This window comes from Gastrolobium bilobum, unplaced genomic scaffold, assembly GCF_033153095.1.
Source record: "Gastrolobium bilobum isolate Gb01-03AN ecotype WA unplaced genomic scaffold, APGP_CSIRO_Gbil_v1 utg40131, whole genome shotgun sequence".
In the NCBI taxonomy this organism is placed as follows: Eukaryota; Viridiplantae; Streptophyta; class Magnoliopsida; order Fabales; family Fabaceae; genus Gastrolobium; species Gastrolobium bilobum.
The window spans coordinates 101,925-129,560 of NW_026896531.1; the positions used below are offsets into that span (position 1 = coordinate 101,925).

Genomic DNA, 27,636 nt, shown 5'->3' on the forward strand with positions numbered 1-27,636 from the left:
TTGCTAATGTGATTTTATTTAGGGTTTTGTTATATACACTACACAGGAATATGTTTTTGTCATCTAACTTTTTCATCTCTCTGATAATGTCCTAAGGGTACATTGCGAGGAACATGTGTATTTCTTTTTTTGTGTAACCTTTTCATTGTGAGTTAGCATTTTGCTGGGAATGTTATGATGTAGCTTACCGTCCAATTGTTTTTTCCCCTTATAATTTGTTGGAAAATGTTGTGCACATCACATTTTTTACTCACATCTCTCGTATCAGTGAGATAGCAGAATGAGAATGATGGCGTGTAAAATTTGTAGTTATAATATGGTAAAAACCGTGTGGATATGATATGTTGTGTGTCCGGTGTGTGTGAATAGATAGACTCAATAGTTGATGATCAATTCCGATTCTTTTTTTATGGATTTTTTTTTTCTGATTGAGATGTACGGATCCATGGGTCCATGTGTCTATATAGATTTTATTCATGGATTAATGAAAATTTGCAAAAGGGCTATTGGCATATGCCATTCTATGAGTCTCTTCCGTTTTGCATATGGCATTGCCAGCAATAGCATGTACTAATTCGAAACTTAGTATGAAAGCCATATTTTGATCCGGTCATTTCTAGATGTCATGGCATTAGACTTTTTGCTTTTGGGCAATGTCATGCGGGAAGAAGGAATAATTTTTCATTCTTGGGTGCGAAGTAGGAAGTAGGAACCCACAAAATAGGGTCTCTTATCTCTTCAGATATATAGCGAGTATATTGTTTTAGATTTGCTTTATGTTGCTAATGATGGTTAATAATAATGATAATAATTAGGCATGTAGACTTTCAATTGAATTAGTATTTATACAAGAATTTTAAGGTAAACATTTATGTAACTCTAACCTAAAGTAAAGAGAAATATACAGGCCCTAATATGACAACGGATGAAAGCTCTAGTTTAAGCATACAACTCATGAGGATGACAGAATTATTGGGTTAATGAGACTACCATGTAGTTGATTCATAAACACTTACATACTTGAGTAAACAATGCAACGAGGTGTTTAGGAGAAGGCATTTTCAAGTCCCAACTACTCTAAATATCTGAGTATTAATTAAATTTATAAAAATGTGTTTAGTGTGTGTTTAAAATAACTTATTTTATATTTGAAACAATTTATAAAAAAATCAAGGAGAGCTTTTAAAAAAATATTTCCTTAGATTTTAATCATAACCAAGTATGCACTTATTGCATTAGATTAGTCAATATATAACACCAAAAATGATTAGTTGGGCTCACGAATTTTTGTAATGAACTTTTTGGCCCACTCCACTTAACTTGCAGGCTAAGATGGATTGAACAGGTGAGGCACGAAGTAAATGAAAAAAAAAAAAACAAACTAAAAAAATGACAAACTTAGTGTGGGTTCACAAAACATTATAGCACCCAAGTAAGTTCCCTTTGAAACCTGTGACTAATAGTGACTTCTAGAGGGCATTTGATAGAGGAATAATTTTTTTTTACCGGGTAAGTATAATGACTGATAATATTGTATGAAATCAAGTTTGATGGGAAAGGTTTAAAAAAGTTACTTGGTAGACCAAAATATTACTGGGTAAATTAATTGAAGTTTACAAAGTCTATGTTTGGTTAAAGTAAAATATTGATGGGATAATGTATGTAAATTACGAAAAAGAGTTTTTTATTTTATTTTTGAATATTAAAAAAATGTAACTGTTGATTAACACATCAACAACAGTCAGGTTGTCTTGTTCAACCAACATACAAGGAGAGAGACTGAGGAAAGAGACTCTAGAGACTCCAATCTCAAGGATATTTTGATCGCCCAAATTTTTGTTCCCCATCTAATAGAGAAATACCACCCTCCTAATGGTTATTTACAACAGTGATTTACTTCAAAATTTGCACACAATTCAGCATGCCTCGGCAAACCATTTTGCAGGTGAAAATTGTTAAACTCTTCTACCAAACGGAGTCTAATCAAAATACCACTTCAACTTGCATGGGCATATGTTTGGAAGACCTGTACCAAACGACTCCCTAAGGAACTCAGTAAATATAGTGCTACAACTACAACTAAAGAAAATCAAGATTTTTATAATTCGTAAATATGCTTGCATAGATTCTTCGGCAAAAAAAATTAATTTATTGCTTTTTTAATAAAAAATTACGAATATATAGTCGTTTTGAAAAAAGTTACGAAAATATAGCGCTCAAACACACCCACATGGGGCGTGTTCCCATGGAGAGAGACACGCCCATGTGGGGCGTGAGTCTCTGGAATAACACGCCCATCTTGGGTGTGACCAGGAGAGAGACACAACAGGGGCGTGACCTCCCTGGTCTATAAATAGGTCATTTTTCACTTTTTTCTCATTTCCACCTCCACTTCCTCTCTCTAAACCACTCCTCCATCTTTTCTCTACATTTCTTCCGGAGCGTTTTGCGCAGTGAAGCTCTGTCTCTCTCTCTCTCATGTAAGTCCCTATTTATTGTTTATATTTTTTATTAACAACAATAAATATATGATAGTTATTAGTGACTTAGATAATTGTTAGGGGGTTAGAAAAATATTAGTGACCTATGTAATAGAATGATTAGTGACTTAGGAATTAGATAGGGACTTAAAAATTAGTTAGTTACTTATAAATTGGTATATGCTGGTGATAAGACTTATTTACACACTTAGAAATTAGTTTGAGACAATTAATAATTTTATATGAATGACACTTGCAAACATATTGACCTTTCAATTAACTACATTATAATTAGGGTTTGTAAAAAAAGAATACAATATGCAATATTAATTTAAATCGATTTTAAATTATTTAATATATTTAAATATATTTTTATAATTTAAATTGATTTTAAATTATTTAATATAATTAAATATGTTTTTAGAATAATGTAATGTTAAATTAATTAATTTTCATTGAGGTTAATTTAATTGAAATTAATATAACAATTCAATTCAGTTAAATGCTATTTAATTAAGTGCAATTAAATTGCTAGAATATTGATTGATAGTATACCTTTAGGATGTTCTGGTACTTGACTCGATGTTGTGTCATGACGTACAACGATACGAGACTCCCCCAAATCATGCCATGGTTGAAGTTGAGTACACGACCTGCCACATTCTTCGTCATTGTCTGATGCACTCGCATCCTCTGCAAGAAGACGATCCTCCATTGCAATATTTTCCTCATCATCTTCCTCATACTCCTCATCCATAACCCAAGTAGGGTCATGTTCATCTTCCTCATACATGTTAACAACAGAAGCAGCAGATGAGGATGCATTAAGAGGAGAAGTAGAAGTAACTGACCTCATTGGTATAACAACATCCTCTGCGGTGGTAGTATGCACATACAACTCTAAGAAATCATTTCTAGACTGGTTCAAGAACTCTTCCATTACCATATCGATGTCTTCGTCATCGATCACTTGCAAACTAATGTATTATTCACATTGCCATAATCTTGCCGTGACTAGAGTGATCGATTGGTTGTCTTGAAGACATAATTTTTGACGTATTTTTTGATGTAGCTCCGCAATCGCTGAGTTCCGTTTAATACATGATGGCCTTTTTCCCCCTACAAAAACAACACCACGACGACCTTCCTCTTTCCTACGGTTAAAATATAGAACAACACGAATAATATCAGAATTTGTACTCATTCTTAAAATAAAAAATAATAAGATAAAACGAAATATGAGTAAACAAGTGCAAACTATAAATAAACAAGTGCGAAAGAATGTGAGAGTTTAAGAATAATAAAGAGGGAGAAGAGTTGTGAAGAGTGTGTAGAGGTGTGGGTGTTTAAATAGACTGCAGTTTAGTCACTCACGCCCAGATTGGGCAGGACCTTCCACTGGAACACGCCCAAGTTGGGCGTGTCTTCCTCATAGGTCACGCCCTCAATGGGCGTGTCTCTCTCCTACAACTCACGCCCCATGCGGGCGTGTTATTCCAGAGACTCACGCCCCACATGGGCGTGTCTCTCTCCCTGGGAACACACCCCATGTGGGCGTGTTTGAGTGCTATATTTTTGTAATTTTTTTAAAATGACTATATATTCGTAATTTTTTATTAAAAAAGCAATAAATTAATTTTTTTGCCTAGATTCTTCATCAAAATAAAAATGAGTTTGAAATTTTTGTTTTTAATAATGTGTAAGGAGAATATTACTATCATGTTACAGGAGATAAAAAATTTATCATGCACTCACAATTTAAAGAAGAGAGGAGATATATAGAATAGATGAGAGAGAGAGAAATTAAAATGAGCCTCACTTTTGATTTGTGAGTACATAATTCTCTCGTATAATATGAGAGTAATATTCTCCATAAAGTAATTAAAATTCTTTTAACGATATATGCTTTAACATTCGTGAATAAAAGTTTGTGGAACTAACAATACTGTTTTACGTAACCAAAAATAAAAGATAAAAATTGTTTTATATTCTTTAAATCTTACCAGATTTACTTCTTCAACACATGCATTTGGTTACTTAAAACTTAGATAAAAAAAAAGGGGGAAGTGCGCTGAATTCTACACGTATATACTGTAAGTTAAGAATTGGAAAGGGCAGCATTCAGATTTGGTTGATCATTCAAAAATCATATCCATTTTAATGGACCCAAAAACTCACTAGAGAGGTGATATGAGATGAAGAATAAAGAGCCATGAGGATGAGGACCCATAACTACCGTGGTCCTTATTTGTAGCAAAATATTGGTTTGATTGCTTTAATTAACCATATGCACATGTTATGTCGTAACACTAGTGTTGTTGTCACTTTCCCATCATGGATGCTTTATATTCCTTATTTAAAGGGTTAAAGAAGGACACCGGATATTGAAAAAGACATTGAGAACGACCACAAAATTATTATCTAAACACAAACCATGTTTTACCGTGACTTGACATTGCCATGGTTAATACTTTTATTCACTTTTAATTAATTTAAAATACCAAGAGTTAGTGGAAAAATAGAAGTCAAATTACTATGAAGAAAATGGGTAGCGACGAACTATTGGCTTCTTTGATGATGAAGATGCATCCTTATTTGAGCAAATGTGATGTTGTCAAAACACCCCTTTTTGGCCATAAAAACATAGGGAGAAGTGGCTCTCATCATGTTAAAGGAGAAGTCACTTCTCCCGCCTCCTCTTGCCCATCAATTGTTGTGTCAAGTTTTTTTTTAAAGTACAATGGGTCCCTTGTGTTTGTCTACACTGCGTGAGAGAAACATCTCCAATTTTTATTTTCCAAAAACATAGGATTTGATATTTCTCATGTTGAAAGAGATACAATTATCTTCTACACATATATAAAAATATATGAAGCACATATGAGATCATGTGGAGAGAAAACAAAAAAAAATAAAAACATGGGCTCCATTCACTTCTAAGTATATGTAAAAGATAAAATTATCTCTTATAACATGAGAGAGATTAAATCCAAAAATATATCACTAATTAAGTTAACCCCACCATCACATGATTTTTTTTTTTAACCCTTAGCAAAACACTTATAAAGATTGCAATGGAAGGCTTTTCCTCCTTGTTAATTAGGGTGCAATGTTTTATAGTTAATTCAGAAACATCAAAGTTCAAAAAATACTACAATATAAGATTTTCACTCATTCGTACATTCATGGAGAAACTGGAAACAAAAATACTACATGCCTCACGTTTATAACAATTTATGAGCATTTGGTATAATAATGAGAAAACGATTGAATATAAATGTATAAACAGGTAGTTGATGCGCATCATAAATATTATTAAAGGGATAAGATTGATTACAGTTATAAGTTTTATCATTATAGTTATTTTGTTATCATTAGATCAAAATAAATAACCTACCTCTAAATAAATAGGGTTTCATATTAATTTGAATTGAAAGCATGAACTATAATTGGACAATGACAAATTTAGGGCTCATTTATTCGCTATAAAATGTGGTTTAACCGAATAAATTATCTTAGTTTTTGAAATTAATATTCTTATCTTTTACCCTTTGATATATGGGAGGGGTTATATTTACAACCCAAATAGTTTACAAACTCTTACAACCATATCTTAACTGTTGATTTCTGCCAATCAACAGTTGTCATATATTGTGAATTAATAATTAATTAATAAATTTTATTTGCGAAAATCTTAACCGTTGATTGACGGAAATCAATGGTTAAGATATGGTTCTAAGAAATTATAAACGAAAATAGGTTGTAAATATAACATTTCCCTTGATATATATATATATATATATATATATATATATATATATATATATATATATATATATATATATATATATATATATATATATATATATATATATATATATATATATATATAAACATTTGTATAGAGTACTATTATATCATCCAGGGATAACTTCATTTTTATTCATTGTGGTTGAATGATTTATCACTTGATCCCGTGTAATTTGAAAATTATCACTTAAACCTATTGTAATCATAAAATTATATCATATAACCCCTATGATTTCAAAGTATCACGTAAACTTATTGTGGTTATAAAATATATCACTTAAACCTCTTGTGATTTTAAATATAAATGATTTTTTATTTTTTATTTTTATCTTATATTATTATTATATTATAAATTATAATTATAATAAAATTAAATCTTAAAGATTAAAATAAAAATTAAATTTTTACAAATTATTTTAAACAATATCTTAAAAAAATTAAGCATGTAACCATAAATCTAAATTATTTATTTATTATACTGAAAATCAAAAAATTATTACGATATAAAAAGTATTATATTAAAATTTTATTTAAATTTAAATTAGAATTTTAATATAATATATATATATATATATATATGAGAAAAATATTTCTCAAGCTAGTTGAAATATATTTATCTTCTGTCACTCCAAAACTACGTCGTTTGATTTATTTATTTTTTTATATTAATTGATTCATCTTTGAACGATTATGATTCTCTTTTTCTCTCTTCCTTTATCACCATTGATCTATCTTTGTACGGATATGATTTAGTAGCCGGAGATAAAGTTATCTCAAGCAGCTTGAGAAATGATAAGTCCTATATATATATAATTACTTTAAATTTATATTTTTTATTAATTCTAAAATTTAATTTAATTAATAATATTAATTGGATTCTTATGATCTCGTGAATGTAAAAAAAATTATTTTTTATTCTATATTAGTATAATGGTATCAATAATGTATCAAAGAAAAGTATAATGGTACCAATTAAAACTATAATAAAAATAATTATTATGAATGAAATTAAAAAAATATTATATTATTTAATTAATATTATGGTAAAATTGATAATTTATTTAAAAATTATTTAAGAATAATAAAATCATATTTAAGAGAATAAAAAATATGCATTTAATCCAAATAAATTATAATAAAATTTAAAATATTTATTTTTTTTATCTTGAAAATAAATTTAAGTCAAATATTATTTTATTTCATCTATTTCCTTATCTGATATCTTTATAATATTGCATAAAAAAATTAAATTTTTTTATTTAGATAATACATCTTTTATTTATCTTAAATAGTATTTTAATTTTTAAATATACTTTTTAAATAAATAAAAGTATTAAGAAGATTTTTAAATAATTCATTTTATTATTTTAATTTAATATCTAATGATTAATTTTATTAAAAGTTTGTTTGATAATATCATAATTATATTAAAAAAATTAGAAAATAAAAGATTTTTTATTTATAAGACCACAAGGCATCTAATGAATATATTTTTGTAACTATCATGAGTGTGAGTGAAAGTTTGAGATCACAAATCAAAAGGGTTTAAATTAACCACCGTGAGTGTGATTGAAAGTTTAAAATCACAAATCACTAGGGAGTTAAATGATAAATTATTTAACTACAATGGTTACAAGTGATAAATTTAAAATCATAAGGAGTTTAGTGATACACCAATAAACTATAAGAGGTGAAAATGAAACTTCCCCTATCTTTTAATATGTTTCACAGTCTCACAATTACTTAAAAATAAATATTAATGTATAACAAAATACATATTAAATAAAAATATAGCAGTATTTAATGTATTGAAATCTTAACAAATAATAATTTTTAAGTGATACAAAGATTATTAGGAGAATATAAAATTAATAATCCTTATACTATCAATGTAATACCCCTAAATTTCTAACAAAATTAAAATATTCTTATAACAACAGAATTTGCTGAAATTCACATTTAATTATTTATTAGGATATCATAAATATTGCAGAAGCTAATCTAAAATCAATTTGAAAAAATGTTACCGTTGTATATGTAATAGAGACAAGTGCAATGCTAATTTTACCATACTCTTATACCAAAATATATTCAATGTAAATATTTAAAACTTCAAAATATAAATTCAGAGTCTAAGGTTTATCTTAAAATATGTCTTATAAATTTATTAAATCCCAAGCATAAAATTGTAATATTTAGGACTAGCTTGAAATGTCTAAGTTGTTATCCTCACTGCTAGCCTCAATCTTTGCAACCTACTTTAATGAGGGTCTCTTCTCCTCCAAAGGATCATTGCATCACACAAACATAAATATTCAGCAAAAGTTGGTATCCCAATTGAAAACACAATAAGAATAGTCATAACTCAATCAAGCATCAATCATGATATTTCGTTGATGATTATCATAACTCAAATACTCATCATAATCAACTCAAGCATCAATTCAAGTATGTCATTTCTATTATTAATCCTATTTAGTTTCGTTAAGTTCATTTACTGGGAAAATAATCATGGTAGACCTGGGAGACCATGATAGTTACATTTTAAAAAATGGAAGTGAACTATTAAATTATTTACATTTAAAATTTGGCAAATCTTTATATAGAATTTTATTCTATTTGTTTCATAAAATAAACTTGTGCATGTATTTAATGCAATATAAATAAGGATATCATATTATGCCTACTTTTTTTATACCTACTTTACTTACTATTTTTTAATACCATCATATTACAATTTCAAGAGGAGAGAAAAAGGATGAAAATCAGTTGGAAAGGAGTAGATACAATAGACATAAAAAAATAGACATAATATTCTATCACATATAAATATTAGGTATGAGCTATGAGAATGAATCCTCTCATGTGAAAAGTGATTATGTGATCATGTTATTTGATCACAATTACTCATTTAAAAATTATACATTTTTCTCTATCTTATCTCATCATCAATGAGTGATTGTGATCAAATAATATAATCACATAACCATTTTTCTACATTAGAAGATCCATTCCCATGAGCTTCTGAAAAACTTTAGCATAATTCTTACTCGTATGTGTATGGGAACTTTAAGTACTTCATGGTTAAATTGTGTGTCATTATTATTATTCCAAAGCTACATAGTTTTGTGCTGTTTCCGAACTGTTTTAAAGCAGTTGATACATGCCTATCAAATAATTCAATGAAAATAAAGTGTAGGGTGTGTACATCACTTTCTAAGTTTCCCCACAAATAATGAAAAATTAAAGCTGACGAAAGAGGGTTATGTTATAAGGAATCTCCCATGGTTTAATTGACAAGTCGTTTTCTTACCTTATATTCCCATCAAATGCTTATGACAATTGTTTTTCAATGACCCCTTGAATTAGGTATGTATATCTAATAATAATTAGCAGCAAAGAAAATAAAGTTTCATATACTATGCATGTAATATCGAGGCTTTAGATTTTGAAAACGTTATTTTCAAAGAATTTTATTTAATGGTTTTCTTTTTCGGATACCAATTTTATTTAATGATTACTCTCCACTTAGAAATACATGAGTAATTAAATATCAAAAGAATAGGTAGGCGTAGATAATGAGAAATATCCGTCATTCATATGCATTAGTTAATTCAATTAGTATTTCTTAATAAATATAAAATACAAAAATTGAAGTTTACTTCCATTGAAAAAAATATGAATTACAACTCAACAAGTACATAAAATATTAATAAGATGTAAGTAATTTTAATTTAATAATTTTTAAGTTAAAACAAATATATTATAATTTTACGAATTCAGGGTTTTAAATCAGCACGTTAGTAAAGTGTTCTGCAAACATTATTTGGTGTGAAATAACATCTCTCATATTTTTAAGCTTAGAAAGGTACGTGTTGGATTCATATCAAAATTTAATAACTATTTATTGAAATTTATTACTCTTTATCATGTAATTTATCAATTTACGTCATAAAACTAATATGATGTGAGTATTAATTAAAAGCATAGCCTTATGAAACCTATAAAACATACTTCTTTTTCCACTCTCAACAACTTTTTTTTTCAATAGTACTATTTATTCGAAGTTTTTTTCTTCATGAAATTGACAAATAAAGGATAATATTCATAACAAGATATAGGATAAAAAAGTAGTTTTAGAAGTAATTATCCATACTTATTATACGTATCTAACCAATCATATTAATTCGTATAACTTATAATCCTTTTAGTACAAATTCATTGCATCATATATATATATATATATATATATATATATATATATAGGTAGGATTCTTTGACACCAGTGTCAAATTTTAAATTTGACTCCTCATCTGAGAGTCGTTAGATCAAAAAAGATTAACGACTCTGATTTGCAAGCATGTGACACTATTGATCTTTTTTAATCTAACGACTATCAGATGAGGTGTCAAATTTAAAATTTGACACTGGTGTCAAAATATCCTGCCTCGTATATATAGATTTACATTTCTGCAGCTACAGTACATGCAACAATCAAATACTTGCCATATATATATATATTTGAAATCATTAAATGTAGGGAATCATAATCATACAAATGATGAAAGCATTAAATGTAGGGAATCATAACCATACACATGTTGTTGTTGTACGTAAAACGAAATGATTTTACCATATATATATATATATATAGGGTTTGATTTTCTCATGTTGCATGAGAATTGAATTCTCATGTTGTGACTCAACTAGTGGTGAGACCCACATTTATTAAAAAAAAAATTTACACACAAATCGAAAAGTCATAACATGATAATTGAATTCTTATGCAATATGAAAAAATATTTTATATATATATATATATATATGGAGAAGAATCCGTTTATAATTTTTTTATAAATACACTATGTTCTTCCAGGAGAAAGAACACAGTATAACCTAGTATTCTCCCATACGAATGTAGTTTGTAAAAAAAAAAAATTATAAATATAATATTTCCAATGCAAGAGAGAGGGGCTTTAGGTAAATTAACAATGGCAACCGCAACAATCGAAGGGCATTTTGGTCCGAACAAAACATTTGTCTGAAGTAAAATCTGCGTTCAAGTGTCAAGCTTTTTTTTTTTTTCTTCTCTGCGACGTGCTCCCCACAGAAAATAAAAAAGTTGACAAAATAAATAAATAAATATTAAATAATAATAACAAAAAAACAGTTTCTTTTTGACTGTTGAATGAGCATTCTTCTTTGTTGTTTTGTTGTTTGTTGAGTTGTTGAGAGCAGTTCCCATCTGAAACTGAAACATCAAAATCCAATTCCTACGTTGTCCTTTGGTTTATCCTATGCTTGTGAAGCAGCAACAGCAACTATATTTGAAGTGCACCCAATTCCTCAATTGCTTCATTTCTGCTCCACAAGCTTCTTTTCAGTTATGGCAAAGCCAGGATACAAACTACGTATCCTTTTTCTATTTTTTAATTAATTTTTCTGTCTCTGGAAATAGTTTTGGTTTCCCACATTAAGATTATTGTTACTAGTAGTTGAGTTTCTATTGATATCTGGGTGAGTGGTATTGTTTCAGTTTCCATTTTTTATTTTTTTATTTTTTGTGGTTCATCTTTTTGGTTTTTCCGTTTTTGGAGGGGGCAAGCTGTGGGGTTTAGGATTTGTGCTTTGTTTGCTTTCTGGTAAAAGAAAAAGAAAAAAAAAATTGATGCAAATGTTGGAAGCTCATGAGAAAATTGAAAGTAATGGGGGAAAGTTCAAATTTTTTAGGCCTTATTTCTCCGTTTAGTGGCTGAGGAATTGTTACTGAGGTTAATGGAAACTTTCAAGTTGCAGTTTTTGATATTCGTGTTGCTTGATTTTTTTGGTTTGCTTTAGATAAGCTGAAGTATTCAGCAAGAAAAAAGATATCTTAAGGAATAGAATTTTCTGGTTAAGCCTCAAATGCTGGTTTTTTAATTTATTGGGGTCTTCGACTGTAGTTTTCTTTTCTTTTCAGTATGAGTTAGTTTGTAATCAACTCTGTGGAGTGTAGATGTTGGGTTGTTTTGATAATGTGCTTTCCTGAGCCAATGAACTGTAGAGGAATTTGTGGCACATTCAGGGAATGTGAATTGTTTAAAAGTTGGAAGGAAGGCGTGCCGCCTTTTCATTACAGGAGGGGATGATCACAATGTCAATCTATGGACGATTGGGAAACCAACTTCTTTAATGGTCAGTTTCATTGTTGCCTTTGTTTTTCTATCATTTTGGTTGCAATATGGCTACTTCAGGATCTTTAGGCAGTTAAGAAAGGTCTATTTCTTAAGTGCACTAAGTTGCCATTATGTTATTGTGATGCTTGAGACTGAAGGATTTATGGTATTGCTAGTGACTGAAGGACTTGCTTTGGGATCATATTAAATGATGTTTAGATTTGGACTTAATCTGGCATGATATATAATGATAATGCAGAAGAAGCAGGATTTTTCACTCAAACAATGCAACTAAACAAATTATTTACCAAAATTAAGAACTTTTCAAACTACTTGCCAACATACATCATTTTTTTCCTGGATGCCCCACATTTTGTGGGATTCAGGGATTGTGTGGCCATGTGGGATTGTTCCAACTGTGTTGGCGCAACGCAGTGAGATTTCATCAGCACGGTTGGCGCAATCAACACACCCGGATGCCAAAGGAGCAACATTCCAAGATGCCAAAATTGCCTTTTCACCCAAACAGCTACTTTCCTTAAGAGCCAATTGGATGACCATTAATCCAACAGACTCAGATGCCAAAACTGCTTTTTGATCACATAACCAACTTCAAAGTTGAAAATGGAATATTTGAATCAAACCAATATGAATATGCACTGAGCTGCATATGAGCTCAAACACACAAGCAGCAAAAAGTGCAAAACCTTCTTGAGAATAAACCAACCTTCAAGCCTGAAAATATAAGGACCTTGAAATCTGGAAATGCTAGGTTTAATTTCTATTAGTTTTGGACAATCCCCATAGGTTTCATGGTAGTTATCTAGCCTTGCGCTGCTACCTCTTGCCTGGTGATTCCAACACAATTATTTTCTTTATTTTGCAGTCCTTGAATAAAAAGAAGGTTGAGACTCAAATCCAAAAAAAATTCTACCATTCTTAGATTATAATAACATATTGTCTGTACTTTTTTCTTTGATTGGGTTCCATTTTGACACAGGTTTGACTTTCTTTTGATGGCAGCAGAGCCATGTGGAACTTTGAACCTAACTATGCTGTCTTACTGTAAATCTATGCAGAGCCTGTGTGGTCATACTGGTCCAGTAGAATCCGTGGCTTTTGACTCAGCAGAAGTGTTGGTTCTAGCTGGAGCATCATCAGGGGTAATAAATCTTTGGAATTTGGAAGAAGCAAAGAGTAAGTTATTAATGAGTATATTCTGAAGTCACAGGCTGTATAATATACAATGGTGTTATTTATAGAGCATTAGACTTTTAAGCTAAAGAAGTGCAATCTTGCTGATCATAAACTTAGATAATTATTTGACCTAAGAATTGATTATGATATCTACTTTTCTTGCATGAGATTATAAGGGTATCTAGGAGGACCATTGTAAGTTCCAAATAAATCTTCTTGATTGGTTGAGTGCATTTGGAAATTTATCAATATGGCCCTAATATATCTGCTATTTTTCTTGAAGTATAGAGGTTCACACTATTACTGGACACAGATCTAATTGTTCTGCTGTTGAGTTTCATCCGTTCGGTGAGTTTTGTGCATCTGGCTCCTTGGATACTAATCTAAAGATTTGGGATATCCGAAAAAAAGGATGTGTTCATACATACAAGGGTCATAGTCAGGGCATCAGCACAATCAAATTCACTCCAGATGGCCGTTGGGTTGTTTCCGGTGGATTTGATAGTGTTGTGAAGGTAATAGTATGGAGTTTGTTGTGGTGTAAATTGTTCTATGAATAAATTGTGGATCTAACTTACCAATGTACAGGTCTGGGATCTAACAGGTGGAAAGCTCTTGCATGACTTCAAGTTCCATGAAGGACACATTAGGTCCCTAGATTTTCATCCTCTTGAGTTTCTTCTGGCTACAGGTGAGTTAGTGCACCTTGGCGCAGTTTAGAGTAGTAGATGCTAGAGATTGCTTGTTTCATAATTATAATGTCATTGCTAGTGCACCAAATGAAATTTTATTAGTGTTATATAGTTGGTCAAACTCAATGAAAAACTTATGCAACATTACTATAATGCTGCATTTGTATAGGGACCTAGGAGACATGTAAGCATGTTCCAGCAAAAACTCAATTAGGAATTATCTAGAATGCATTCTGGCCCCTATAATTCTTTGCAAGCAGTCTCAAATCATGTTTGGCTAATAAGCCAAGATGCATTCTAGCATCCAGGCTGCATTTTGGGGAAAAAACAAACAAAACTTTACTTTTGCCTAGAATGCATTCTAGGAAATTTTCATTTTGCGTGTAATTTACATTACCGCCGTATTGGCTATTACATATATTTACACAAAACATAAAGCAATACTTGTATTTTAGTAATTTTACATCCAAAAGTAATCTTACTTACCCTATCCAAAAAAACTCCTTACAAAATTACTATAGGATGAACATTCCAAAGCATAAACCTCATCCTTCAAAAGGCAATTCTTTCTAAATTATTTCCTCAGCACTACATTCTACTGAAAAATAATCTTGCAGGACTTATCCAAACATGCACATAGCCACAACAACCACAATCACTATTGACAAGGAGCTGGCTTTGCTGCCACAACTATTACTATGCTTCCATTCTCTCCATTGCTGTACTATCAATGTCATTTATCAGTATCACTGCTTCTGAAATTATGTAAAATTTCATTCACATAATCCGTTCTACAGAATGTATTTGGATTTGAAATTTATACATAAATTTATGTTTGTCTTGGTTCATTGAATTATGACTTGACCCCCCAAAGGATGGAAGCTCTAATGTCAGTCAAAGTAGTTATGCTTGAGTTATTAATTAAAGTTCATAAATTGTTATTCAGCAAAAAATAAAAATTCACAAATTGTTTTGCAGGTTCAGCAGACAGAACAGTGAAATTTTGGGATTTAGAAACCTTTGAACTGATTGGTTCTACCAGACATGAGGTATCTAAAATTGCTAAATCTCTCTTGTTCTTTTTGATAGGAATCAATTATGTCCATTTATATACCATAAATTCTACTTGCATATATGCCTTTTATCAATTGGATTGCAACGCATCTAGGCCAGTTTTATATCACTACTAGCTTCCATGGAAACTCTTAGGTAACTTTTATAATGGACCATCATTCTTGAAACTTGTTATTTATTACCAGTTTTCCATCACATTGTAGTTAGTTGTGGATGATTCTTTCAATTAAAAAAAAAAATAGTTTAATGTTGGCCTAGAGTATTTCTCCATTTTCTATATTCTTCAAGGTTAATATTTTTCTATAACTTAAAATTTCTAGTGTATCTTGCCTTTTTAATCATACAGATGTATAAGATGTTAATATGTTTTGTGTTTTAATTCAAATATTGTGATGTTGCTTAGTTACCTTTGTAGCATGTTAAACTGTCCGTAGAAGTTATTACATTTTCATGAACATTTATTTCTTTCTTCTAATGTAAACGTGTACATTTTTTTCCACAAATGTAAGTATAAATTTATATAATAAAGTGAATTTAATAAGTATAAATTATTATTATTAGGTTGCAGGGGTACGCTCAATAGCTTTTCACCCTGATGGACGGACCCTATTTGCTGGACTTGAGGATAGTTTGAAGGTACAAGTTGTATGGTTCAATAATTAGATTATAATAATGAACAACTCAAACAGGATAAAGATATCATATTTATGCTCATATATTGTAGGTATTTTCATGGGAACCTGTTATATGTCATGATGCTGTTAATATGGGATGGACAACACTTGGTGATCTCTGTATCCATGACGGGAAGCTTTTGGGTTGCTCATTCTACCGAAATTCTGTTGGAGTCTGGGTTTCAGATATATCGGTAGGACTTACCATCACTAAGATTAATTATTATATTTTATTTCTTAATTTAAAACATGATGTCTGTGTTAATGTTGAGATATATATAAAACCATTAATGTCTATGTATCCATGACGCTTAAGCTTTTGGGTTGAATTGGTTCGTTACATGGTATCAAAGCTTTAGTGACCACAAGGTCACGAGTTCGATCCTCACCGCCCCCCACTTTCAAGTGGAATTAATAAAAAGCACAGAAGGTAAATCAAAAATTGGGCCTGTGCAATATTCACGCTTCAAGCCCAAAGGGCTCTTGCGTGAGAGGGTGTGTTAGAGAATAATATAAAGCCTTAAAAAGGCTCTTACCCAACACCTTAAGGTTTTGGGTTGAGATGGTTCTTTACAGTTAATTATAATATATTTAGCTCAAAAAATATGATTGTGGATCCCTACTTATGTGGCTGCTGTTATTAGCTGTATGAAGTTAATTGCTTAGTCTTAAATGCAAAGCCACTTTTTTGCAGTGCATATGCCGTAAGTGAAATTGTGGGAGGGTTTTTTGATAGCTGCAATGACGACTTGACATCCATATTAGTCTGTGAACAACATTTAATGAATTTAGAGATGCATTTACTATTTTTTATACTCAGTTAGCTATCATTCTGAGTGTCATTTTAATGTATCAGCTTATTGAGCCATATAGTGGTGGCTTGGAAACCAAGAAAAATGAAAGCACAGAGCAGAAGCTTAGTGTCCAGGGAATCCAAATGGAGAAAGTAGAGGTTGGCGTGGGACCAACTTATGGCTTGCGCAGTATGTCTCCTGACAATGAATCAAAAGAGATAAAGAATATATATATCGACTGTAAGACACTGACCTTTTTCTCTTCCCTTGATTTTAGACATGGCTTTGTTATAATTCCGAAAGAATTCAGCTTTTGAAATAAAGTTTGTACCATATATTATACCTGAACTTGAACTGATTAGTAGATAGGATGCTGCAATTGCATCAGTGAATTGTTTTGGTGAAGGATCTACTAACAATTTATTTTAAGTGACTAAATCGGAAAATTTAATTTTACTAGCAAATATGTTGTGAATCTTGACATGATGAATGCAGAAAAAGATTATATATATCTTGCCGTTTCTGTTTATTTGTAATTCTGATTACTTTCCCAATGATGTATCCAAGATAATACTTCTTTTTTTCTTGCATGTAAAGCTTCTGGAAGGAATCCTGTTGCTTTACAGAGATCAAGGTCTTATAATTCTCCAAAAGTTAATCTCCCAGAAGAATTCAAGGAAATGTTGAAGCAGAGTCCTGCAACAGGAGTTCATGCAAAACCAAATGAACAAGCACGTAGAAAGTCTTGCTTTGCACCGACCATTGTACCTCAGGACATTCCTAACAGTAAGGACTCAGCAAGATCTAGAAAAGAAACTATCACCTTTTCAAAGACAAAACCTGGGATGTTACTTAAGCCAGCTCATGTTCGGAGAGCATCTACTGGCTTATTTGATGTTGACGGGTTTTCAGCAGATAGGGATTCTGGAATTTTTTGTGATACTATAAGTAAAGCAGACAGTGAAAAATATCCTAACTTCCAAATGAAGCTTGGATCCCAGAAAGAAGTCAAAGAATCTTATGAGGACAAACATCCTATCAAGAGTGTTACAGAGAAGTTTGAAAAGACTTTAACTCCAGACAGATTTTCTGACCAAGAGAAACGTAAGTTTTTTCTGTTATGGGTCAAATGCAAATCGTTGCTGATTATATTCCCTTAATCATATTCTCGCAATTCCCTTCTTCTGGTTTATGTTTACAATTCAACAAAAAACGAGTTAACTGCCCATTATTCTCTTATCTCTTCTTAGTTATAACATGGGCTAAATTAGTGGCTGACATCACCGTCCCGAACTGAACTATATTTGGCTTCTAATTGATTGAATAACTGCTTTTCACTATGATCCCCAGCCCTATTTTTTGGTTGATGCAACATGCTACCTTAACCTTCTTGAATAAGCTAAGTTCTAATCATGTGTTTCTCATTCATTAATTATATATCTAAAATATCTCATTTGGACCTCGCTTGCCAAATCTGTGAAGATTTTACTTAAGTTCTATTTAGTGAGGTATGCATCTTATTGTACCCAAAAAACAGAGTGTTCTTGTTATTTCTGACTTCAATCTCCTTTGAAAAATAGTGAATAAACTGTTGCCCAACACTTAGCTGAGATTCTGACATGAAGCTTGCTGACATTTTTGTTATACTTTTGTAAAAAGCTGCCATGCCATGTGTAATAGGTCATTCAAATGGAAATATAATATATGGTCATTCGTGATTAAAACATTTTCATTATCTTTCAGGTGATGAATCCTCTCCTTGCTGTGAAGAGATTAGTCCGGTTAAATATCTCAATGAAGGTTTTCCATAGCTCATTAATGTAGTTTTGTACACTATGAAAGCCACTGGAAACTAAATATTTTGGATTCTGCTTTCTGCAGTTGCTGTTGTACGAGGAAGGACACGTTCTCTGGTTGAAAGGTTTGAAAGAAGGGAAAGAACTCCCATTAGTGAAGATCAAACTAATGCTACCCTCACCACAATATATGAAAAAAGGGAAAAAGTTCTGCGTGAAGATCAAACTAATGCATCCCCCATCCCCGCCACGATATCTGAGAAGAGCGAAAGAATTCCAGTAAATGAAGATCAAAACAATATGCCCCCCATTCCCAACACAATATGTGAAACTGTAAGTCTTCCAACTTCCTAGAACTAGCTTGTTAAAAGACAAGCTTTACGGAATTTCAGACACCGACATCTTCACTGTAGCTTCCAATTTTAGCTAAAAGCTTGTGATATAAGAAAGAAGCTATCCTATTGAGATAGTCTGCTAGACTTATATACATATTTGTGGCTTATGTTTTGTCCCCTAGGTATCTTGGTGGAAGGGATCTGGGTGAAAAAGAAAGGAAATTGTGCATATTAAGGAGTACAAATTAGTTAGGAAAGTCCTAGGGGTTAAGGTACACCCAAAACAAGAATTACTGTTATGAGAGGTATAAACTAAGAGGGAAGAATGGAATGGAGAGATTAGCCTTCTTTGAGATAGCTAGGAATTTATTTTCCTTATTATTTCCTGCTAGGCTAGGGCTAAGGTTTTAGGTGGATGGCACTTCTTGGATACCATGTTAAGAGGATAGGAAGAGTGTAAATGTTGAAACAAAAGTGAGGCAAAGTAGATTGACTGAAGTTGCTCAGAATAGTTGTGTTGCATATCCCAATCTCAAACCTCTGTTTATGTTGTAAATATGATTAGACAAAAGCACGTATACTCCTCACCTCGAGTGTAATACAAGGAAAAGGAGTCACTCTCTTGCCCTTCAGACGTCACTCTCTTGCCCTTCTGACTTTTCCTCTTAAACCTCCACCTTGTTACAATGTGAAGCCCAAAACTAAGTAAAACAAAACACAAAACTCAACCCATCATCTCAAGAACTTAGGCAACTAAAAAGATCCTTTTTGTAATTAGGTCCAATTGCAGATTAAGCGCTGTGTTACTGGTATCCTCTTGGTTGAAATCATAACTCATCAGAAACACCTAGATAAGAAGTAATAAAGAAACTGAACGGGCTCTATAAGTGTATATGGCATCACAATTTTAGGAAAAAGCTTTCAGATATTTTCTGTTGAACCTCTTCATGACCTGCTCCTTGTCCGTGGGAGTATGGACCGTTGAACAGTTATTACTAATACTATTTGTTTGATGTTGGTTCCCTATGGATTTTGGTGTCTCTTTTCTTCTAAGTGCATGAAATAGTAAATGTTAGACATAAAACTATTCATTTGCTTTTAACCAACAGCTTAAACTTATGAGATATTTGGTTCATGACATGTTATTAGAACTTCTATGACCATATGGTCTAGAGTTCAGTCTTTGTTGCCCTATATTTCTAAATAAAAGTTAAATTTCAGCATAAGGTAGGCTGAGCTTACATTGTCCATACTTCAAGCCTAAAGGACTTTTGCGTGAAAAGGCATGTTAGGCATAAAATCATTCATGTGCTTTCTTCCAATAGGTTAAGCTTTTGGGATAGTTAGTTCATGACAAACAAACAATGGAATATCCTCTGTGTTGAAAGAATGTCGCATTTCAAACTCAATCATGCACGCACGCTTTTTTTGATTCATGATGCAATCAATCACTTTTTTATAAATTGTTGCATTTGGTTCGTTGAACTTCTCAAATTTATCCTCTTATTTAATATTGTCAGAGAGTTGAACCTCAAGTTTCTGGAAGGGATTCAAACTCTGCAAATGAAGGGAAAATAATTGAACGTTTGATGCAAAATCATGATGTAACATTGAGTAATCTCCGTTCACGTTTGACAAAATTACAGGTAAATTGATATTAATATCATTTGCTTCGAGACTAGGGATCTATTAATTATTAGAATCATTATTCTGGACTGTATTAATTTTAGCCATGAAACTTATAACTCTGGTTATATGCTGATGTGTAAAGGTGCATCTTTTTGTTTTCTTAAAAGGAACATAGAAAGAAAATGATAAACACTGGACACTTTCGGTTCACTAACTGGTTCTAAATGTGCATTTGTAGGTAGTGCGAGATTTTTGGGAGCGCAATGATAGAAAAGGTGCCATCAGTGCTATGATAAAGCTGCCTGATCTATCTGTGCGTATTTTTTTTAAGTGACTATGTGTCACTTGTTGGCTCTTTGCTAGTTCTATATTATATGCTTCTGACTAATTATTTATGGCTTTGTTATTGCATGTATAGTCCTGAAATTAGTTTCATCTGGATGCAGGTTCAAGCTGATGTTATCAGTGTCCTTGTTGAGAAGATGGAGATTCTCACCTTAGATTTATTTTCTTGCTTACTTCCTGTGCTCAAAGGTTTGCTTGATAGCAAGATAGAAAGGTAATTCTTTATTAATATAGTGGTAGGAATATTCATGCTGGGAGTTGAAATATGTGGGACCTCATATTTGGCCTCATCTAGCATGTGGCTTCTAGTTTGTAGGCTGTGACCTCACAACAGGAGCTTGAAGTCTCATGCATGTTTTTAGTGATGGTGGCCTTTGTTGAATAATGACAAAGTGTTTAAGTGGAGACAATTACTCTGTTCTTACTGTGCAGACATGTGAAGGTATCATTGGATATGCTGTTAAAGCTTGTAGCAGTTTTTGGTCCAACAATACGTTCAACCATTTCAGCACCTCCCTCTGTCGGGGTTGATCTACATGCCGAGCAAAGGTGCCCTCCATCTTCACCTAATATGACTTTTACTGTCTCATGAAGTTTATGTGATTGAACCTAATTTATATGAAATCTTGAGAACAGGCGGGAATGCTGCAACCAATGCTTTATGCAACTGCGAAATATCCAAATGATTCTTCTGATATTAACACGGTAATCATGTAGTCTTTAGTGTTGCCATCATATATGTACATTGAAATTAATGTTGCACACTGATGGTTTTAAAATAGAAAATAAAGACAGTCCTTCCCTGTCTCTATTTCAGTATTTAGAACATGTCCTTTTTGGTAAGAATTGAATACCTTTAAAAAATAAGGTTATTTGTGTATGCAACTATATATTCCTATAGTAAAAAGGTATGTTAAAAACTTCGCATTCAATTTTGGCACATTATTCTTGTTTCCGTTAGAACTGCCTCTGATTTTAAGCGTCAATCTGATACTTAACTGTTAGAGAAGTATAAAAATCATTAATGTTAAATGAGGCTACATTAATGATTTTATACTTCTCTAATATGCCCCCTCAAACGAGAGTTCACTGGGCTTGAAGGGTGGACAATGAACAAGTCCAACTACCCATGCCTTGATAAGAACCTTGGGATACACCACCCCAAAAGCTAGCTCTAAGGGTGGGAGTGCTCAAGGCCTTATAAACTCCACATTAGTTGCTCATACAACCAATGTGGGAGTGGGACTATATATCTCAACACGCTCCCTCACACAAGAGCCCATTGGGCTTGAAGAGTGGAAGATGCAACAGGCCCAGCCTACCTGTGCTAAGAAAGTCCACAAGAGAAAGTGGGGGGCAACGAGTATCGAACCCGGGACACGAAGCTCTGATACCATGTAAAGAACCAATTCAACCCAAAAGCTTAAGCTGTTGAGAGAGGTTACATTAATGATTTTATATATCTCAACACTAAGAAATTCCACAAGACTTAATTAATTATTAATTAAATGGAGGGCGGTAAAGATCAAACTCGTGACACCGAGGTTCTGATACCATATAAAGGCTTAAGCTTTTGGGTTGAATTGGTTCTTTATACAGTATCAGAGCCTCGGTGTTATGGGTTCAATCCATACCGCCCTCATTTAATTAATAATTAATTGAGTCTTGTGGAGTTTCTTAGAACGGATAGGTGAATGTGCATTGTCCACCCTTCAAGTCCAGTGAACTCTCGTGTAAGGGGGCGTGTTAGAGAAGTATAAAAATCATTAATGTCTAATGGCTTAAGCTCTTGCGTTGAATTGGTTCTTTACATCAACAATTCTTTAAATACCATCTAAGTATCACTCTGATATTTCATTTACATCTAGATACGGCAATCTAGAGTCATGGTTTCTCTTTTCACTTGGTGTTTTTTGTTGCAGGAGGGGTGGCTTACTGGCCAAGTCTGCCCAAGAGCTAACTTTAGTTCTTCAACAATCCTAACTAAAGATGCTCTTTGATGAACTTCAGCCAACTTATGTCATGAATGAGTGAATTTGGCTTAACATGCTCGCAGCAGGATTTTGTACAAAACATGAAGCCTTCGTGTTGGGTTATTTTGATCGTGGCCAACAATTTTGTCTAGATGATTTACACTACTAGCAGTCATCATCGGCTTTGTTAATTGCAGAGAATTAAAGCAAATGAGATGTGTGTTAGATAACTGAATGGATTATTTTACCTTATCTATAGATGCTTGAAGGTGGAAGCAGGATTGGGTCTTGGTCTTTGACAGTTCTCTAGGCTTGTGTTCTTAGCACTTAGCATCAATGTGCCTATCTCCGCTATTGTTCTCATGTATTTTTTTTGTTCTTTCTGTTTATTACTGATACTGACCCCTGCATGTTTTCTCAAGTGGGGTGTGGTATACCTTAGCCACAATCTAGTGCCTAATGAGTAAATGTATCAGTTCGCTGTATTTGGAAGTCTTACAAATTTCTGTGTATGTAATGTGATATATTTGATGGCTAATGAAATGGATCTTCTTTTTTTGTTTTTTTTGTTCAAACTGCTCGAGCTTATAATTGTTGGAGATAATGAGTTCGTGAGAGATAATGATTTTGAGGTACTTGAAGTATTACACCAAAAGATATCAAATTTGGAATGCTTAGTAGTATTACCTATAACTTAGGAAATACTAGAGATAATACAAGTTATTAGGTTCTAGCCCATATAGACCTAAATAATCATATATTTAGCCACTGGGCTTGTATATGAGTATATTATTGAATTATATTATTATTATATCCAACAATAATGGGTTGGTACCTTTTGTGGCTTCAGGATTATCATGTTTAAACTGGAGTGATTGGTACCTTCGCATATGATGTTCACTGTACATTTAGATCTAAGAATGCACAATTTATTTGAATCACAGGGAAATAAATGTGGACATACCATTTACCAAAGCTGGTTTTGGATTCTCTAACAATAAAAGTAAATTTATATTACGAACAATGATCCTTGGATAGACTTTATCATGGTATACTCCTTGCAAGACTTTTATATGGACTCACATGGACCGTTAAGGAAAAAAAGTAGAATTAAGGTATTGTGTTATGACTTGTATTGGAGTTTGTTTGTGTAAATATCATTTTCCTTTATATTACTACTGTTTCAACAAGATCATCATTTTGGTAAAGTAGGTTTATTGAACACTCAAAAGTACTTGTAGCAATAAAAATGTCCATAGTTTGAATTCTCAGATTGTCACTTTAGGAAAAGGTTTTATTTTAACTGTTACCTCTGATTCAAGAAATTAATCTCACAGCTATACTTTTCAAGATATTTGTTCAAAGAATAAAACAGATAGGTAAGTGGGTGTGACTAAAGTTGCATTTTTTTATATTAATGTCAGTTCTGTTATAGCAATTAACAACTTTATATTTCAATCTATAAGCTTTTAGCAACTTAAAAAAACATGTAAGTATTATAAATTTAAAGTTAACAAAATACTTGCTTCGAAATTTCTCATAATTTTAAACATACTTGACCATAAATTGAAAGTAATTCAAGTGTTACTTTGTTTATATTGTTGACTGTTTACATCTCAGTTCAAATAATCTCTTGTGATTATTTTTTATCATTTCATTAAATTACATGGGACGATATCCGAGAACACACACACATATATATATATAGGTCAGGATCATTTTACATCAGTGTAAGTTACACTCTCAATCTTGTCCGTTAATTTCACTTATATCTAAGGGTGCTAATTTTTTAGTAATGTGAGTCATTGGATACAAGTGGATCAATGGTCAAAATTGAGTGTAAGACTTCTAACTCTTACACCGGTGTAAGAATATCTTGCCCCAATATATATATATATGGAAAAGATATTTTTATATCGGTGTAAGAGTTAAAAGACTTACACTCAATCTTGACCATTGATTCACTTGTATCCAATGATTTACATTACTAAAAAATTAAGAGCCCTTAGATATAAGTGAAATCAATGGACACAATTAAAAATATAACTTACATTGGTATAAAATTTCTAAATTGTAGGTAGACAAATTGAATAACTTTCGCATCATCAATTTCTTTTTGGGGGGTTTGAAATCTAAAAGAGAAAAAAATTGTCCTATCTTAAGATTAGAACATTACCATAAGTCTCATTAAAAACTTAAAATAATACTTACGTATGACTTATTAAATGAAGAATTACCAAAAAAAATTAGTCTTATCACTTATAAATCTCAAAAGACTTTTTTGGTAATAGCTAATTATGTATAATTTACCGTTTATTCGGTCTAGGTTGTGAAGTTTCATGGCAAAAGAGGTCAAGGGTCTCGTAATGTTTTAATATGCTTTGTATCATTTGCTATTATCATATGTATGGGTCTTTCTATTGTAGGATAATTATGACTTCGTTATTTCCTAGGAAAGCAGTTGCAAATTGCAGAGTAAAGCCAAGCAAGAAAATCAGCTTTACGCTTTATTTTGTACATATGAAAGGAAAACAGAAGAAAAGAAAAGAGAGAGAGAAAGCACCCCGGAAGCAACAATTTCCTTCACATGAACGTGTGTTTAAATACCAATCTCCATTAAATGATGGTAATTCGATTGAATATAGGAATTGAACAGGTAAGTGTGAGAATATGTATTCGATTTTTCACATTATTATTTTTGAGAGAAATTTAAAATTTTAATTATAAATCTGTCCCGAACTCTGAATTAGTATATAGAAAATTTATGGGATAATCGAAAAGATAGTCTCCCAACAAAAAAAAAACCAGTGTCTCATTCCTTAAAATGTTGGAATCGAATTACTTATCCTTTTTACTTGTTTTATTTTTTGTCTTTTTAATTAAAAAATAACTCATCAACCAAAAGAGAGCTAGATTTAAAATAAAAGGTAACCCAAAAAAGTGTATTTTTTATTTATTTTTTTTCTAACAAAAAGAACAATGAATAAGGTAAAGTGAACTGTGAATGAAATCCCAGAGTCTGCTTAGTTAATTATAGAAAATGATGGCACGAATGCTCTACGAATGTCCTTTATTTGAAATGGTACATACTACAAACTACAAAATGTAATAAAAAGGAGGAAGAACAAAACAGGGTCAATGGTGGAATGTCAATTAATAAACAAACATATGGTTAGTATAACATAAACCAATCGTGTTTTAAAGAACATAAAGAAACATACATTAACGCACCACTAGGGATAGCCTAGTGGTCTTGGGTGTGTTTAGGGGGTGTTAGGTTTGCTGTTCGATTCCATGTAATATCCAAACAAAAAAAAACATACATTAACCAATTAGCACTCGTGCATTTATGGCAAAGCTTGGCACAAAATTCGATGAGTGTATAAAATGAGATAGCTATCTCTAACGAAATAAGAAAAATATTTTTCTAAGAGAATGTTTTTTTCATGTTACATGATAAAGCTTATCTCATGTTACGTATCCATCGAAATTCCTCTCATTAGAAAATAATAGTACCTCTCTTCAATCTCCATACAAACTCTCTTTTTTTGTAAGTTCTCCAAAATCTGCTGACCAAAATTTTGAGAAAACGCTAGAGTTTATGAATGAATTGCAAGAGGTTTAGTTAAAATTGTAACGGTTTAAACTCAGTAAACTATATCTGTTATTATTTTTTCACACAATGAAATTAGTTTTAAGTGTTAAGATCCCTATAGTTAAAAAAAAGTATAGAGGATCTTGATCTGTCGAGGGACATCATCAAAAGATGAAATTGTAAGATATGGAGAAGAAGAAGCCGGTTTGGATGGTGAGTTTTCCATAAGCCTAAATCATCTAGGGCCTGTTTGGTAGGAGTGTTTTTGTGAGAATCCTGGAAAAGCTTAATAGGGATTGTAAGTAATCCATGTTTGGTGGAGGAAATAAAAAATATTCCCCTTCATTCGACAATTTCCCAGGATACGGCCCGCAGTGCAAATTAGTAACCCAAAACCCATGAACAAATACCACAAATTATGTGGTTTTTCAGGAATCTGGTTTTTTGGATAAATTTTACATAATTTTTGTTGCTCTTCTACCCTTGTTGCATCGTGGGCTATAGCTGGCAGTGTCAAATCTGATGAACAACGTGGGTTGCTCTTCTTGAGGATGACGTCGTCTGAGTTTATCAGGGAATAGCAAGCAAACCTTACCATAGACCAGAATGTATTTTTAATGAGTTTTCTTTGATTTTCTCTACTTACTGTTCAATTTTGAGCAGATCTGTAGTTAATGTTTTTGTGAATGTCGTTATGGTTCATAGAACATACACGCCAACTACAAACGAAAGCAGTTGTTGACAGAGAGAGATGGATAACTATGTTCCGGTGAAAGAGCGAGACAGATGAGAGGAAATGTAGACACCCAAGCTAATAACGACTCTGAAAATCGATTGAGAGAGAGAGATAGAGACCTGGACAAATAAACGGTAAAAAATTCAAAATTGAGGGTATTATTGTAAATTTATTACACATTCCTAGTAATATTAAACCAACAACCAAACATTGACACGAGAAAATTGATCCAATTTTTCCAGTAAAATTTTGGCCTACCAAACAACGTTTTTATCATTTTTCCGAAAAATTGTCATCCCCACCATTTTAAAGGAAATCAAGATTCCGGAATAAAAAAAAATTTCTCCTATG

The 27,636-nt window shown here is 31.9% G+C and overlaps 1 protein-coding gene across 1 annotated transcript; it reads left to right on the top strand.

Annotated features, from left to right (window-relative positions):
- The first annotated feature begins 11,631 nt into the window (after positions 1–11,631).
- LOC133300293 (katanin p80 WD40 repeat-containing subunit B1 homolog KTN80.2-like) lies at positions 11,632–23,089 on the top strand. Its single transcript, XM_061499813.1, has 18 exons — positions 11,632–11,701; positions 12,334–12,464; positions 13,525–13,642; positions 13,931–14,157; positions 14,231–14,333; positions 15,313–15,383; positions 15,970–16,044; positions 16,133–16,276; positions 16,939–17,116; positions 17,474–17,980; positions 18,620–18,676; positions 18,758–19,005; positions 20,528–20,653; positions 20,875–20,949; positions 21,083–21,195; positions 21,414–21,530; positions 21,618–21,686; positions 22,904–23,089. Exons 1-18 carry the CDS (start codon positions 11,677–11,679, stop codon positions 22,962–22,964), a joined length of 2,445 nt encoding a protein of 814 aa, XP_061355797.1. The 5' UTR covers positions 11,632–11,676; the 3' UTR covers positions 22,965–23,089.
- The last annotated feature ends 4,547 nt before the right edge of the window (positions 23,090–27,636 follow it).